Source organism: Sarcophilus harrisii, chromosome 5 (genome assembly GCF_902635505.1).
Source record: "Sarcophilus harrisii chromosome 5, mSarHar1.11, whole genome shotgun sequence".
NCBI lineage: Eukaryota > Metazoa > Chordata > Mammalia > Dasyuromorphia > Dasyuridae > Sarcophilus > Sarcophilus harrisii.
Genome location: NC_045430.1, coordinates 220,401,031 through 220,419,528, shown reverse-complemented (window position 1 = coordinate 220,419,528; position 18,498 = coordinate 220,401,031). Strand labels below are relative to the sequence as shown.

At 32.5% G+C, this 18,498-nt stretch overlaps 1 protein-coding gene across 3 annotated transcripts in view; it reads right to left on the bottom strand.

Moving 5' to 3' along the window:
• The window catches only part of CUL2 (cullin 2), a 101,340-nt gene that overhangs the window by 33,157 nt on the left and 49,685 nt on the right, over positions 1 to 18,498 (bottom strand). For all 3 annotated transcript variants that reach the window (XM_031939682.1, XM_031939681.1, XM_031939680.1), the window contains 4 exons: positions 7,414 to 7,510; positions 7,204 to 7,314; positions 1,414 to 1,576; positions 1,030 to 1,154 (listed from right to left, as the gene is read on the bottom strand). In XM_031939682.1, the coding sequence (XP_031795542.1) occupies positions 1,030 to 1,154; positions 1,414 to 1,576; positions 7,204 to 7,314; positions 7,414 to 7,510 (496 nt within the window). The remainder of the gene's footprint in view (positions 1 to 1,029; positions 1,155 to 1,413; positions 1,577 to 7,203; positions 7,315 to 7,413; positions 7,511 to 18,498) is intronic.

The window sequence follows — 18,498 nt, the reverse complement described above, 5'->3', positions numbered from 1 at the left end:
TAACTCTAGCTGGGGGAACTGGATTTATGATCAGAAAGTTGGAGGAATCACAGGTACACAAGAAGTTTGATCTATCTTGATTAAACATGCATATCAAGTGTAACCCCTAAATGTCATGGTGAATGAGAAGTGCTTACCAATTGAACCAAAAACAAAAACATCTGTTTCACAATAATACTTTCTAAAAGAAAAAATAGTTCAATTTCCCATCATCAGCAAGGGAAGATCATCACTGCTCATTAACTACCAACCATTTAAGGAGAGACTTCCTATTCCAATGTAGGATGGCAGACAACTTAATCAATCTCAAGAAAAACAGTGCTGAAATATCTGACTACAAGTCAGATAGAGTTAAAGACAAAAACCTAGTAACTGTGGAAGCTTAGGTTCTAGAAGCTAGGCCTATGATCAATTAACAACATAAATCTCAGAAAAAAGGAAATGTTAGAACAAAGTGTAGATATAATTTATATAATGTTCTAAAACTCAATTTAATTTATTAGGATATATATGTATATATATTTATATTTATCTAAAATGGCATAAATCATAAATCAAAGCATAAATCAAAATAATTCTAAAACTACTAGTTGCATATTTAGAGACAAGGGCAACTATGCTGTAAAAAGAATCACAGAACATAGGTGATGAGTAAGACTGAGATTCCTTTGTTCTCTTTTCACCCTGTTTTTTATTTCTATTATTGCAAGTCTAATCTACTTCCACAAAAGTTGACTAGCAGTTGCTATGAGATCCAAATCGATATTAACAAAAAGGCTGGATTATCCACTGTTTTTTTTAAAAGGGGGAAATCCTATTAAGAGATTCTAAATCATTGATGTAAATATACTTCTCTTTATAAAAATATTTAAATTTTACATATTTACATTATATTACTATATTGTTGTTACTATTATATGATAATGATTAGAAAAACAAGATGAGGAAGAAAGTACATATGAAAGCAGATTGACTCAATGATAAATGAGATCAAAGGAAAAGTTTTCTAAGGGTTCTTCTAAAACTCACATTTTCCTGAGAAAGATTACCAGTTGCTCTAAGACCCTCATCATGAATATGGTTCTGTAGTTCTTGAATCATATGAGGTAAACCAGTTGACACAGCACGAAGCAAGGTGTACATATTTGCCATATCTGTAAAAAAAAAAAAATAATAAGTTAAATTCATAAATTCCTATTATTTTTAAGATGTACTTTTTGAAAATGATTTCATATATAAAACTCTACATTTCCTTACAAAATATGAAAAAATATTTATTTAGTTCTTTGAAGAACATCTTCCAAATATATAACAAAGTTAAGTGATAAGATATATTAACATTAAATTGTAAAAACAACAAAAAATTAATTTTGATTTCCTGATTTTTATGTAACATTTTTTGGTATAACTTACCACTTCTTTTCTCTTGTCGGATAATATTGTGACATTCTGCATGTAGGAACTGTAAATGGTCTGCCACCATTCGCTGCTGACATTCATGAATCACTTTACTATATGAACTTGGATGCAAATATTTTCTACATCGCATTTCTTCATCTTTTAATCTACCTAGGACCTAGAGAGAGATATATGTATAGTAAGAATTGATCTTTGCTTTATAAGGGAAAACATAAATTAAGAGAAGGATGTGGAATGAAGGTGAGGAAGCTATCAATCATCAATTAGTCACACAAATATGGAAAGGAATATAGAGTAGTAAAAAACCAATTTAAATTTACTTTTCATTTGATAAGTTATGACCACAGTTAGAACTATGACCTATCAAACCTCATGTTATATGAATAATAATAATGCACATGTATATGTGACTTTAAGGTTTATTTAAAAAAAACTTACAAAAACCTGTGAAATAAATGGTTATCTATTAACATAACTATTTTAGAGATGTAAAAACTGAAGTTCTAAGTAGGTAAGTGACTTGCCAATAGTGATAGAACAAACTTTGAAGTCTGATGTTCTTTATACTATGTTAGAGACCACTTATAAAGAAATAGAATGAGATGGTTTGAATATCACCTCCATTTATCTTCCCACAATCATCCTGCCACATTATAAAATCTAAATAATGCCATTTCTTTAAAAATCAAAATAGATTTATTTCATAAGAGGCAAAGCTAAAAATGCTAAATTAGTCAATTAATTAAATTCTATAAATATTTCCTGAATGCTTACTATGTACAAGATATTGGGTTGTTTTTTTGTTTGTTTGTTTATTTGTTTTGTTTTTGTTGAGGCAATTGGGGTTAAGTGACTTGCCCAGGGTCACACAGCGAGGAAGTGTTAAGTCTAAGGCCAGATTTGAATTCAGGTCCTCCTGACTTCAGGGCTGGTGCTCTATCCATTGTGCCATCTAGCTGCCCCAAGATACTGTTAAACATTGGGATATGAATATGTATAATCCTGTCCAACTATTCCTGACTCCATTTGGGGTTTTCTTGGCAAAAATCCTAGCGAGGTTTGCCATATCCTTCTCCAGCTCATTCTACAGGTGAAGAAATTCAGGCAAACAGGGTTAAGTGACTTATCTAGAGTCATACTGCTAGGAAGCCTCTGAGGCCAGATTTGAACTCAGATCTTCTTGTCTCCAGGCCCGGGTTCTATCTGCTGCCCACCTAGTTGCTTAAAGCTTGCAGGAAACTTTGAAACTAACAGAAGTGACAGAATATAAATAGCTTAATTTAAAATATAAGTACTGTAGAAAAAATACCAAATAACTTTGGATCAGATAATAAGGAGATATAATTGTGAAGGATGGGAATAAATGAAGGCTTTTTGTATAGAAAGGAATTTGAAGATGGCTTTAATAGTAGATAGAATTTAAATCAGTACATATTAAGATAAGAAGGAAATTCCAGGCAGAAGGAAAGGAATGAAAAGCAAAGCGAGGAAGGATAAAGGAAAAGTTTAATGAATGGCAAGTTTTCCAGTTAATCTGGAAAACACACACACACACACACAATACACACACACATACGTAAATAGCTTTGACTACAGCATCTAGGGACTGTTCATATATCCATACTACAGATAAACCAAATTTATTTAGAGAAAAAAGAAAAATAAGATCCCACAGATTAAAATATGACAAGAAAATTCAACAAAGGAAAGATGGAAACTCTTGAGAATGATATTCTGATGAAGAAACCAAAGTTACCAATATTCATTTAAAATGTTCTAAATCACTAATACTTGGAGAAATGCAAATTAAAACAATTTTGAGGTACCAATTCACAACTCCTAGATTGGCTAAGTTGAAAGAAAAAGAAAATTACCAATGTTACAGAGAATATAGGAAAATAAGTACAGTAATACACTGTAGGTGGAACTGTGAACTATTCCACCCTGGAAAGCAATTTTGAACTATGTCCAAAGAGTTATTGAACTTTGCATACCTTTTCCACCAAGCAATCCTACTCTGAGATCTATATTTCCAAAGAAATCAAAGAAAAAGGAAAAAGATCCATATGTACAAAAATATTTATTGTTTTTTTTTGTGTGAGTGGCAACAAAGAACTGAAAACTGAGGAGATGCCTATCAACTGAGGAAAGGGCTGAACAAATATGCTATGTGAATGTGATGGAATACTATTGTGCTATAAGAAATGATAAAGGGAATAGTTTAAAAAAAAAAAAAAACTGGGAAGAACTATTTTAACTGATCCAGAGTGAAAAAGTAGATTCAAGACAACTAATAAGGTAAAGACATACTATAAAGGTAATCAGTTCTAAAAGACTTAGTAACTCAGATACACACAGTGACCTATAACAATTCCAAAGGACTCATTATGAAAAATATTATCCACCTCCAGGAAGAGAAGTTATTGACACAGAATGCAGATTGAAACATTTTTTCTTTTTCAGAACATGGCTAAGGTAGAGATTTGTTTGGCAAGACTTCATTTTTGTAATGTGTTTTGTATTTCTTGTCTTCTCAAAGTGTGTGGAGGGGGAACTAGATGAGGAAGAGAAGCTGGAAACAAAAATAAAGTTGAATGGAAAAAATTAAATTCTGAAGATTTTAAAACAATTTCAGTAAAGAAAATGTAGTGTCTGACAGAACAAATGTGATTGACAGGGAATTTTCTTATGAATTAAAATTTTAAAAACACTTGCATAAGATTAAAACAAGGACAAATTACGAAGCATAATTTCAAAAAGCATGCCAAAGTCCTATAAGAATAGTATCAGGACTATCAATGAGCTAAGGTTAGCAAGGAATGTTAAGGACAATTAAAATGCTTTTGTTATTTTCTTCTTTTATTATATTATGAAAAGCAAAGGCTCAAGAAAGGGTTAAAACTTCTATTCTGTTTAAGTGTATTGATGATAATGGACCACAGAGAAAATCTGGACTGACAAGGATAAAACAGAAATAGCTAACAGGGAGATAATACCTCATATAAGCAATAAGACAAGGGATAGCTGCTCTTGATGAACCCCAAATCTAGAGTGATTATATTTCAGGGTATTAATGGTACTAGAGCTAGTGATCATGAACATCAGGAAACAAAAACAATGATCACAAAGAGTCACCAGTGCTTCATCAAGAACACATCATGGCAATTTCAATAGACTTGGGATGGAAAATGCCATTTGCATCCAGAAAGAATTAAATGAGGACTAAAGCACTCTATTTTCACATTTTTGTTTGTTTGTTTTAGCTTGTTTGCTTTTTCTGTCTTGCGGTTTTTTTTCTGTTTGTTCTGATTTTTCCTTATAACATGACAAATATGGAAATGTGCTTAACACATGTATAATCTATATCAGACTGCTTGCTATTTTGGGGAAAGGAAAAGTAAGGAAGGAAAGAGAAAAAAATCTGGAATTGGAAAATCTTGAAAAAAAATAATGTTAAGAACTATCTTAACATGTAATTGTAAAAATAAAATACTATTGAAGAAAAAGAAAAGAACAGATCATCGTGCTCATGAATTGGGAAATAGCTGTACAAATTTTGGCATATGAGAGTAATGGAACATAAGACCTGGAAATATTTGTACAAACTGATGCATAGTGAAATGAGAACGATGAGAACAATTAACACATTATAAAGAAAAATAACTCTGCAACACTTAAAACTTCTGATTAGGGCCATGACCAACTACAATTCCAAAGCAACTATAATGAAACAAGCAGCTATCCATCACCTGACTGAGAAGTGATAGACTCAAGACATTAAGACATTAAAAAAAAAAAAAAATACTGGAGTATATTTAAATGTGCAAAAGAGAACAGAAGAAAAGCCAAAAAGAATCACAGACAAGTAAATAGCTTTAAAAGTTGCATCTGGGATTTGTTATCTAAATAGAAAAGTTAAATGCTTATTTTATTTGGTTTCGAAGTTCAAAATAAATTAAAATAAAAAGAACAAATCACATTAATATATATATATATATATATATATATATAAACACCCCTAGCTCTTTTTCCAATGAAATGTGGCTATGGGAAATGGAATACACTGTAAGATTTGGCCACCATAGTGTTGGTTTTGTACAAATGTTATTCTTTAGTGTATAGGGAGTATGAACATAACATAAAAACAATAGCAACAACTGAGTTGTGAAAAACAAAGTGTACAAATAAAGAATAAAACATGTATCACTTAGAAAAAAGAAATAGCAACTTAATTATAAAAACAACCACTTCACATCAGACCATTTCTCTTTCTCTCTCTCTACACACACACACACACACACACACACACACACACACACACACACGTGTGTAAAATCCAACAGATTGGGGAAATTCTGTATAGATTAAATAGATTTTAAGAAAGCATTTAACCTAGTATCTTATATTATCTTTCTGGACAATTATGGGCATATGCTTAGACCTTTATTTAAATAGAGATTATACTCCTAAAAAAACAATTATGGTTTTTCTAATTATATAGCTTCAAATGATCCTTGGTTAACTATGATATACATGACAATGATATTACTGGGTGCTTGGGGGGAAGGAAATACAATAAAGATGAAAAGATATACAAAAAGGTGGTAGAAGGGCATATGAGGCCAGCACTAGCTACTTTCAGAGGTCACATGGGAAACTGCTCCCCCTTTCATGAAAATAAAGCTTTAAAATCAAGGGGAAGTCCAGAGCTTCCATTTACCCCACAGGAATGGTCTAGAGAACCCACAGTGACACGGTAATAAAGCAAGAGTGCCACAGAATAACTAATAAATGTGAAACATAAGGCACATGTAGAAAAGGCACTTTGAATCTGGGAAGCAGTTGAATAAGACATTATACTGAATAATAAAGGTTCAAAAAGCAAAGAATGAGGAAATCAAATACAACTTTCCCTAGCTTTGAAGTTTTGCATATGTTTCCCTAACAGTTGCACAAGGTTATCACAGCTCAATAGCAGTAAAGCCAAGACTATAATTCAGCGAGATATTCTGATTTTTAGTCTAGTTTTCATTTGACTACGTCAAATGGCTACTCCTACAGAACTATATAACCACGAGTCAGACTACACAGTCTTTCTTCAAACAAAATTCCAAATCCCTTTATCTGTATAACATATTATTTTATGCAGTACTGAAATGTCTATCTACAGAACATAAATAATATTAATTAAAACCTTTTAAATAATTATTCTATCATTATTGTAACATTTGTGAATGAACCACAATATTTATATTATCAAAATTTATACAGAACCCTTACTGAGCAAGCACATATCAAATAACTCTATATGACCAACTAAATAAGACTATTTTTAATAGCAATAGTTTTTCTCTTTTATCTCAGTGCTCCATGAATTTGACAAACCTAAAATAAGATCTTGTTCTAGAAGATATCATTTCTTCTTTCTCTTTATTTGTTTTTAAAACAAAACTCTCTTAGACTGTCTTCATTGCTATAGAAGAGAATACAGTTTTCTATTTGGTAAAGAATATGATTCTGGTACTTATATAATATAATAACAAATTAGTCAAGTCACCAAAATTTACCAAAAAAGAATCAATAGCAACAAAACATAAAAAATTTTTCAGCAAAAATACTACTGGTAAGTCTGTGCTATGTGAAACAAATTTAAACCCTGAGTAACAGTAAAGTAGAACATTTATTTTCAGAAACAAAAAGCATAATTCAAAATGTGGCATTTGTAGTAATCATTTATTTTATTATATAAATGTATCTTCAATAGAACATATTTTTAATTCTTACCTTTTCCATATATTGTGAACAGTTTGATTCTTGTAACAAATTTGAAGCTTCTTGTTTATAATACTCCCCTGTTTCAGTCAGAAAAGACAACTCAAAAATTTCCTGATAAAACTAAATAGAATAATGAAAAGAATATTAGCAAAACAAGAATAATGTTTTTTAATTAAAGTTTTCATAATTTCTTTTAAAAAGGAATGAGTTGTCTTTTACCTTTAAGGGGAATTTTTTCTTATACTGTTCAACATGAACAAAGGAGTTAATAACCCCATGGATTACTTTTTGATTTGGGTCTTCCCCACAGCGATCACTAAAATAAGCAACAGCATAAAATATTCATGAGAATTCAAGTAAATTAAAAAAAAACATAACAAAGTCTATGGCTGCCTGTGATACTTTTTAAATTTAAATACTAAAATAAGCATCAAATGCTCTGTGTATTAATGTTCGTCCTACAGTTAAACCTTTCTATATAAAACAGCTCCATTAACAGCAAGTTGTTTAAACATAATTTTGTAAAAATTATAAAGGAAAAATCTAGATAAATAATGATGTTACAAGATTAGTTCATATGAATAATACTGATGAGTAGCAAGGAGTCCAATAATTGTTAAGAACGTTTAAAAATATTGTTTCTTAGTCACATGCATTATATGTATCAACATAAATAAAGCAGGTTGAGTGTTTCCTCTAGGGATCATAGAATCATAGATTTATATTTGGAAGGAAACTTAGAGATCATCTAGTCCAATACTCTGATTTTATACATGAAGTACTGATGCCCAGGAACATGAAAGTGATTTGCCCCCTTTCAAAGAGGTTGAAGGGCTGGGACTCAAATTCAAGTCATTTGACTTCCCAAATCCACAGTTCCTTCCAGTCCACTAACACTCCCACACCAAAAATTAGGAAGGCAGGGGAATGAACTGGTTAGCATCACGACAGCACTCCTCAGGATTGGTTATACTCTCCATCATCAGTCTTCATTATGGTTGTTATTCCTTCTTTCCAGGAGTATAGATAGGGCTGTTCGCTATCTTGCCCTTTTGAGGATAGTAAGTATTACAATTAAAATGTACTTCTTAACATTTACAAATTATTATACAATAATTATATGAGTTTAACTAATCAAGTAGAAATGTCAATGTCTCTTACTTTTATGGAAATAAGAAGCAGAGATATTAAGTGGTTCTCTCATGTTTATGAGCAATTAAGGAACATTATTGGACTGTAGCTTAGGATTCTGTAATCCAGATACAGTGTCAGAATACTTTCTGATCAAAATAACATTAGCTGAAATCTACTGTATCTTTGCTTAAATGTTTAATATTAGTCCAGGATGCTTTGTATTTTTCTCCTTTGAAGGAATTGCCATATCTTTATACTGGGTTTGACTAAAGATCACATTACTTTAATTCCCTACCAGAACTTCATTAGCTTTATCTTATTTTCATTTTTAAGCTTGTTTTGGCAAATTAAACAAAATCTTCTCTTTTATTTACTAAACTCAAGAACATAAGTGAAATGAAGCAAAGCACTGAAAAAATTGCCGACACTGTTATTGGAACATGGGAGAAGTAATAGTTAACAATCAACATATGAAATAAATAACAATAGTCTAGGAATGATTTCAATTAATAAAACTTGTATGTGCTTTTTTTTTTTTTAAACTGAGGCAATTGGGGTTAAGTGACTTGTCCAGGGCCACAAAGCTAGGAAGTGTTAAGTGTCTGAAGTCAGATTAAACTCAGGTCCTCCTGACTTCAGGGCTGGTGCTCTATCTACTGTGGCACCTACCTGCCTCTATATGTGCTTATTTTTAATGGTAATTGCAACTTGTGAATAGTAATATCACAGTCTTAAACTGTGATTAGTGAAATTTTGCTATTTGAGATAAGAACTCTTGAAACTAGAATTTGATATTGTTTTGAGTTTTGACTACAGATAGGATGTCTAAATTGTCATGAAGCCAACAGTTCACTATTCAAGAAGAAAATGGCAAATGCTGCCGTCTGAGAACTGCTACAGGTAAATGCTTGTCCCTAAGGAAAAAATGAGGGGGCAACCTTGCTGTGGCTGGCGTAAGGTAGGATCTTGTTGCTTCATTTTTGCCATGGGTGTTACTTTCTTCTGTATAGAAAAATTTTCCACCTGATTAATTCTTCACCTTGGTCACATACTCTGAAAAATGTGGAGCTTTGTTACATGACTGGCTATTAAAATGACTTATACTTGGAATCAGAGCTAAGGGAGTTTTTTTCTGTTATTGTATATGTCAGGTCAGTCTGTGACCTTGAGGGAACAGTCTTTATATTGTTATAATACTGTCTCTTTTTTTTTTTCTTTTCACAGAAAACTTCCAGAAACAACTGCAAATTGTAGATTTGCTCAGGGGAAAAAAAAGCCCTCACTATGAGATTAATACTGAAACATTTGAATAATAGAAGGATAATATACTCCTAAGGAGAGAATTGAACAAAGTAATGAGATACAAAAGTTTCCAAAATTGAATAGCAGATTTTGAGAAAGCAACAGGATTATACTATTCTCTCTAAGAACTAGAATATATTCACATGTATACTGAAAAGATTAGTATATTAGTATAATTTTCTTATTGATCTTATTTATAAGTAATTGCTTTTGTCTTGCAATTGCTTAAGTCATAGCTATTTCTTTCTTAATTTGTTTCAGAATTAAGCTGGTCTATAATAAGTTTAAAAACCCAATCCTCCTGCCTCAAGGAATTTAAATGACTTTGGGAAATGTGTGCGAATGCAAGTGAGTCAGGTCTGAAATCTTTATGCCACCAAGCTATTCTTCAAAGATGTCTGATTTGTAGTCCAATGTCTAGCCCATTTTTTGCATCTGGATTCAGATGAGCATTTTTTAGTCTCATGAGTGAAGAAAGGGTATGGGGTCCTTGTTAGTCCCCATTACCAAACTTCCGACCAATCATGTTGTACCCTGCACCTTAGATCTATAACCAATTATATTCCCTTGAATCTTATGATGTTATCTACCCTGTTCTTTAAAATTTTATCTTTAAATCTTTAAAACTTATAAAAGGGGAATTGTCCTTTTTTTTGAGGTCTTTGGCATAAAATGAGGCAAGCCATTGACCCTTTATTGACAGGCAGCACATCTCTATTAACAAATGTTATCTTGGTTGGAGAAAGGCCTCAATTTATCCTCTTGTTAAAATGTAATTACGGAAATATGATTGGCTTCCAAATGTTTCTCAAAGGAATGAGTATGTTTTAGTAATAAGTTGTCACAATAGAATTAAGGATTTTACAAATAAAATTACATTGACAATTGTAAAGAATGACTGCACATGTATATAGGTTATAACCTATATCAAGCTGCTTGCCTTCTCGACAAGGAAGGTAGGGAGAGAGAGAATTTTGAACTCTAAATGTGAAGGGGAAAAAAAGAATGGTAAAATTGCTTTTACATGCAATTGGGGAAAATATAACATTAAATTATAAAAGAAATAATTGAAACTGAAACTACATTCCCATTTTATAATATCTATTTGATAATTTTAAAAAATATAAGAATTCATTTTACAAGGCAGGCTAGGCTCTCATGATTTTTTCTTTTTCTTTTTTCTTTTTTTGAGATTTTTTTTTAACAGGTTCAGGGTAATTTAGATAAAGAAAGAAATGAGAAGTGGTATACAAAAACTGAAATTCTCCAAAGTTTCAGATTTGGAGAATCAAATTTAGGAAGTTGTTCTAAATTATATTAAGTTTTGTTACCAGCAGATTTTAGCAGAATTAACTAGGAATTTCTACAAGTAACTTGGAACCATAGAAGCAGAACCCCCTTCAGAGCTGTAAATGAATGAAGGTTTAAGAGAAGATATTTTGAAGGGGTAGATATTTTCACATGGGATAAAATGTGCAGATTAAATGGGTACTAGAAGTAGGTTACTTGGGATAGAAGGATACTTGATATTGTTTAATATTAATGAACATCATTATATTGTTTTGGCCTTTTGTTTAATGGTGTATATGTTCGTTGAATATTCTTGGTTACGTTGGTGGCATGTAAATCTCCCCTCTCAAAATTAATCTACTGTTAACCCTCTAAGAAGTTTGATCTATAGCCTTAATTTATTTATAGACTGTATTTAAAGGTTTATCTTTTTAGGTGATAGCATTATTATTGTTCTTAAACTTTTTATTAATTATTGTATTACGCTATGGAGAGAATGCTTTCCAGTGGTCTTTTCTTATAAATTTGTCTTATAGATAAGGGCAGCAATGGGCAGAATCAAAGATGGAGGGAGAAATTAAGACAACTGTGTGAACCCCTGACTTCATCTTATAAAAGGAACTCCATTTTGAAATTTAAGTTTCATTTCTCTGGTAACTGAGTGACCCCCTGTTTCAGGAAAACCTTCAAGATTATATTACATTGAAGTGGAATAAGAATCTCTCCAGTTGCTAGTTGCTTCTGACTATTACTTATTTTCTGAGAGATAATTAGGTGGTTTCACTATAATAGTTTATCAGTTCTTGGCGTTACACTTTCTTTTTGACTGCATCTTCCTTTGTACTTTGGTGTAACTAATCCCATTTGATAATGAGTTTGAATAATAATATTAAAAACTACATTATATTAACTTTCCCAGGGTTACACAGTTAGGAAGTATCTGAGGCAGGATTTGACCTCAGATCTTCCTAAGTTCAGCATTCTATTCTGTACTATTTATTCTATATATTCTGTCTCTAATGATGCTTCAAACTCTTGAGTTCCTCACCACAGCTGACACAGTCTTAAACAGTCATTGAAGTGTGCTTTTTAGGAACTATAGATAAGGCAGCTATATGGTACAGTGGATAATACTGACCCTAGAGTCAGGAGGACCTGAGTTTAAATCTGGGTTCAGATACTTAACACTGATCAGCTATGTGATCCTGGGCAAGTCACTTAACCCCAATTGTCTCAAAACAAAAAAAGATAGCTTTTCCATGTTATCTTAAAAGTAATATCCATTCTCAGAAACCACAGAATTTAAAACATAAGAAAAAGACTATAAAATATGTTTATATTATACAATATCCAGCACTCATATCAAAGAGAACTAACTAAAGGTAGAGAACTCAGCTTAATCCAATTTCATCTGGTCAGGATCAGACATTCTGAGTCAGCCTAGTGTCAGTAGCAACACACTATCTGCTGTCACAAAATGAAGAAATACTGAAATTACTGTTTGTCTCGAGTAGTTCTCACACCACTGTAAAGTGTGTGAAAGGAAGTAATGTTTAAGATTAGACTAGAAAAGCTAGAACCAAGTTGTAAAAAGCACCAAATTAGTTTGCATTTTATCATGGTGCCAGTGATAATTCTTGAATAGGTGAGTGAAACAGACATCTGTGATTTAGAAAGATTATTTTGACAGCTATATGCAGAATAAACAGGAGAGACACTGGGAGCAGAAAGAACAATTAGAATATAATTGCAACAGTCCAAAGAATTGACAGGAATATGGAATGGTGAGGGAGGGGTTAGAGTCAAGGCTGACTCCAAGACTGTGAACCTAACTGACTGGAAAGACGGTGGTACTCACAAGAAAAACAGAGAAGTTTAGAAAAAGGCTGGGTTAGATGACCAATCTAAGAAAAATGATCAAGAGGACTCTAAGTTTAATCACAAAATAGAATGACTCTCCTTTTTTTTACTCTTTAATACAAAATTGCACAAAAGCTGCCAGATCATATTTTTCAAGATCCCTTGTTGGTCTATTCCTGTAAGAAGCCAAGTACACTCTAAATTGGAGCCCTCTTTTTTAATTACTAAGAACATGCTTCCCCTCTAGAGTCTGTACAATAAGAACTATAAGCCTTCTCTAAATCTTGGAGCAGCAGGAGAGACATCTCAGTGTTTTTGTGGCTTACATGGAAATATTTATGAGACTCCTACAATCTTGGGATATACTAAGGAATGCCTGGAAATATCTGTTTAATAGGTCTTTCTAATTCCTTGGCCTTTGTAATTCATAGTTTGTTCAGGCCAAATGAATTACATTTAAAAGGCTCTGAAAATTGTGACGTGTTCGAATAAGTAATATAATGAAATCAGAGGAATGAATGAGAGACAGATTTGGGCAGCTCTGCCATTAACAATGTGTAATCTTGGGCACAAATCATGGACAAGTTCCTTCTCTTCTCTAAGCCTTCCTTTCTTTATCCACAAAATGAGGAAACTGGACTTATTTCTAAGAGTTTTACCATTTCTAACTATGACAATCATTTCACCTTCCCCAGGCTTCCTTTTTCTCTCATTTGAAAAGCAGGATTATGTACTTTGCACATGCTAAGCTTAATAAATGTTTCATTCATTCATTCCAGATGAAAATTTCTTACAATGTCCCCTGGAGTCTTTTGAGTGACACGAATAGGAGTGCCATGAGAAAATATTATTAATCATAATAATTTTCCCCCTAAAATATTCAAAATGAAATTACGTATCAAAGATACTTGACAAAATTTTTCACTTTGAAAACAAGTTTAATTTCCTAGCTCTTCTAACACTGATCTTAATTTGATTTATTCTGGAGATACCCCCACCTTTTTTGCCTTTCCTATGTCATAGTATCTTCAGATTCCATTCAATATATTAGAAACCCAGCAGTATTTTATGGTCAAATAAGCTTGGGAAACCCTCGATTAGATGATCTTTGAGGACTCTCTGATTTTCAAAGTTCTATGATCCATATAAAAAATTATCTAAATTATTAATTATAAGAGAAATACAAACTGAAAGAACTCTGAAATTTCACCTTATACCAACAAATTGGCAAAGATGGCACTATGTTGCTCCGATATGATCATAATAGTACTCTTGCTTTTTAGATAATTCTCTATTGTAAGCATTTCATTGTCTCTCTCCATAACTATATTCTAGATGACATTTCCATAAATGTATTTGTAGATCACATGTTTGAAACTTTAAATGTATTTTTCTCATGAGAACATTTTTATATTTCTACCATCCCACTATAGTAATTCCCTCAGAGTTTATCACAAGAATCTATTACTTATGATGTAGCTAAAAAATATACAATGAAAATTCTGGAAAATACTACTATAACAGTTAACTGCACAAAACAAAACAAAAAAATAACATTTAATAAGAGATGAGAGTTTTAATATAATATGTTATTGAGGATTTCTGCAAGTCAATTTAATTCAATAAAGGATAAATAATAACATGGTTTTCTTGTAAAAGATGCCATGGCTACAAAAAGAAAAATGGAAAAAAAAATTCCTATCCTCAACAAGATTATAGTCTACTGAGGGGAAACAAATTGCATGGTTAAGATCTCAAAATAATCAATGGAAAACGCCTTATTTTAGAAATAAGAACACTGAGGCTTATGAGGCTTAAGTACCTTGCCTAAAGTCTTAGGGATAGTAAACAGAGAGGGGATGTTAACTTAAGCCCTCTGTCTCCAGAAGCAGGTTACATAAGTGAGGCAGAGTTAAGACAGTAACAAAAGCTCTTACTTTAGAAGCAAAGGAACTTTGTCCAAACCATGCCTCTCACAATTACTATTTGTTTCCCCATATATATATATATAAAAATTCGTGTGTGTGTATCAATAAGTTAAGTCACTTAACCTATATCACTTTCCTCCAAGATAAATTAAAGGAACAGACGAGATATTATCTTTGGGATCTTCTATCCTTTAATATTCTCCTGGACTATTACACTAGTCTTACCTGATTTGCTTCCCTTCTCAATTTATACCTTAGAATTAATCACTCCAGCTGTACAATATCCTTTATTCATGAATCCTTGCTTCCCTGTCCAACTGAAGCTCATGTCTTGTCCAACCCCAGTTCCAGATGATTACCATCATGTGCTTCTTCTGCACATAATTTCATTTTATAAATAAGGAAATGAAAGCCTACAGAGATGAAATTACTATCTTAGTAAGAGACTGTAAGACTCATTAAAAACACATCCCATGTTGCTGGAGAAGTAGAAGGAAATCACACAACTGAGCCAATTGAATACATCAAAAATCAGTATTATCTAATCTCAAATGAGCCCACACCTCAGCAAAATAATCCTTTTTCTTCTACTTTAGATTATCTATTCCATTCCTCAAAGAGGTCATCCTAAATATTCTCTTTGTGAAAGCATCCCCTGCTTCTCATTCAGCTAATATATGAATGTTCATGTTACTGGGGAGGAAAAAAAAAAAAGATTATTCTCCATGAGTGCTCTCTTCTCTATATCACAAAATTCTTTTAACATTATTCTCTTCTCTTTCACTCTAGTTTATGAAGAAGTGACATTTTTTCCAAGGGAGTCTCTTCTATGCACAATCCTTGATACCATTCCCTCCTTCTTCCCTGCCAGAATGTCCCCACAATTGTTTATTCTTTAATCTTCAACTTCTCCCATCTACTGGTTCCTTTCCTGCTGCTTACAAGCACACTCTGTTCTTCTTTATTCTTAAAAGAAATCCCTTATCATCCCTTCAATGTATCATTCTATATCTCTCCTCCCTTTCTCCTAGAAAAAGCTGTTTATATCATCTTATTTATTTATTATTTATATCTCTTATTTTCATCTAATTCCTCAATTCTTTGCAATGTAGATGCAAATATAATCACTCAACTGAAATTTCTCTGTGCAAATTACCTTGGCTTCTTAATTGCCAAACCTAATATCTTTTTTCTTAACTGTCATCCTTCTTAACTCTCTCTGTAGTATTTACCACTGATAACTCCCAAATATATTCTCTTCTCGGAGTTTTTATGGCATTATTCTCTTCTGGTTTTTCTCTCCTACTTGTTTGACAACTCATTCTCATTCTCACTTTTGGTTCACTTTCCATATCATGTCTCCTAAAGATAAGCATATACCAAAGCTCTTTCCTGGACTATTCTGTTCCTACACAGTATCTCATTTGGTGACTTCATTAGCTTATATATATAATTATCATCTCTTTGAAGATGATTTCCAATTTCGGTATACCAATCTCTACTCTCTCTTGAATTCAAATCTTGCTTCTCCAAAGAAAAAGGAAAGATTCAAAAGTAACATTACCTCTAGTTTCTACTGCATGGATTTCTACTGTACTGATTCTATAATATAATTGATTTAATGCTGCCTTAATTTTATAACTGAGTGTGTAACAATATTAATCTATATCTTTAAATTGAGTTTAGGGATTTGGCTTTCTCTATGAGTCAGCTTAATGTTAATTTAAAAGAAAAGTTGTTGTGTCTCATGCCAGTATCACTTGGGATAACTTCCTGGATATTTATCCATGAATAAATGATCCATGGATATCCTGTTTGTTAAGTCCCCAAAATTTACCATCCTCAAAAAATATATATCTGTCCTTCCATCGTTTTATTTAGTTGGAGTTTTTAATCTCTTCCAAGGAGACAGCAAGCCTGTTTGTTGTGACCCCTTAGCAAATACTACAAGATACAGGTGGGTCCCATAAAACAATTAACATTTCTTAGTTATTAGAGAACCTCACCTGAATCCCAACCAATTTTTCAGTATGGTCAAACCTAATGTTTCTGTCTCAATCCTCCAATTATTTCTTCATACCCGTCTTTATTGTGTCTCAATAAAATTGTGTCTCCTCTTGTGTTTTCTGGCTTTGCTGAGGCTGGTGGTCTGAGCTGCTTTGTTAAGTTTTTTTTTTTTTTTTATGCTTTTTATTTTTCAAAACATGTGCATGGATAATTCTGTAACAGAATATATTAGCCCTTGCAAAACCTTGTTTTCCAGTTTTTTCCCCCCTTCTTCCACTCAACTCCCCCAGATGGCAAGTGGTTAAACATGATAGAAATATAGTGTTAATAATTCTTTACATCATTAATAAACTGATCTTGCTTAGAGTCTGTACCTCAATCTATTGTTACGAAATTTACTTGAAATAGTCTGGAGGTCCCACCAAGATTGGGGGAGAAAGCCTAGTTTCCTAGACACACTTATTGAAACTTCTTTTTTTTCTTTTGGGTCCTGATGGAACTTTCCATCTGAAGGGAAGGTTTTTTCCTACAGAATTGCAATTTGAGACCTAGTTCTCTCCTGAAACCCAAATTTTCTCTGAGCTAGAAGGTAAGCATATGATTGGGGACAATTTTGTCTGTCTACATTTGTCTAGGGTGCTGTTTTGTGTTTAATGTGATAATTTGGAATAAAGTGGCAGTAGAAAGCTTAAGTAAACCTCCTGGGGACAAAGCCTTAAAGGAATTCTGTTCCTCTGAACAAAGAACTCTAGTGAAGCCTAAAAATTGGGGAAGTACTCTCTTCCTAGATAGAGAATAGGCACAGGGAGTCCATTGACACTCTTCAGACAGAGTCTGAAGAGTTGATGGAGTCATCTTCCTAGTTAGAGGGAGGATAAGCAAAACATAAAGCAAATTCATTTAAATCCCACTACTGTCTTGAAAAGTTGTTTTTTTTTTTAAATGTGGCAAACAAATTCTCTTTGGGGCTCCAATACTAAGTTTTTCTGTTTAAATCAAGATGTTTTCTTCTCCTCATCAGCCTAGGGAGTGTAGTGTAGACACAAATTCTCTTTGGGGCTCCAATACGGGATTAGGAACTTGCTTGTCTTCTGGCTTTTGTTTCCTTTTTTTGTGAATTTCATCACTGGGGTTTGATATTTGATATATGATAACATCCCTTTAATTTATTTAAGAAGAAAGCCTCCAGGTTTTGCCTTCTTCTTCTATTAACTCATAAGCTGGGTCACCAAAGAAGAGGACTGAATGTATTGGCAGCCCTACAAGCATTGGTTCCCTGCTAAGGAATCCTGAACCCTTATTAAGATCTATAAACTGAGATTTAGGCCTGTGACTAGACTATTCACCTAAACCATGTGACTTTGAAGGGAATTCCTAAAAAATTATTAAAATCTTAGAAAGATATTCTTGAAGACTGTATTTCTATTAATGACCCCAGTATCTTAATTGGAAATTGGACTGGTAACACAAGATCTTTTTTCTTTTTCTTTCTTTTTTTTTTTTTTTTTGTTATAATTGCTTTTTATATACAAAACATATGCATGGGTAATTTTTCAACAATGACCCTTGCAAAAACTTGCTTCAACTTTTCCCCTCCTTCCCTCCACCCCTTCCCCTAGATGGCAGGTAGTCCCATTCATATTAAATATGTTAAAGTATAAGTTAAATATAATTTATGTATACATATTTATACTGTTATCTTGTTGCACAAGAAAGATCGAATTTAGGAAGAAGATAAAAATAACCTGAGAAGAAAAAACAAAAATGCAAGCAAACAATAACA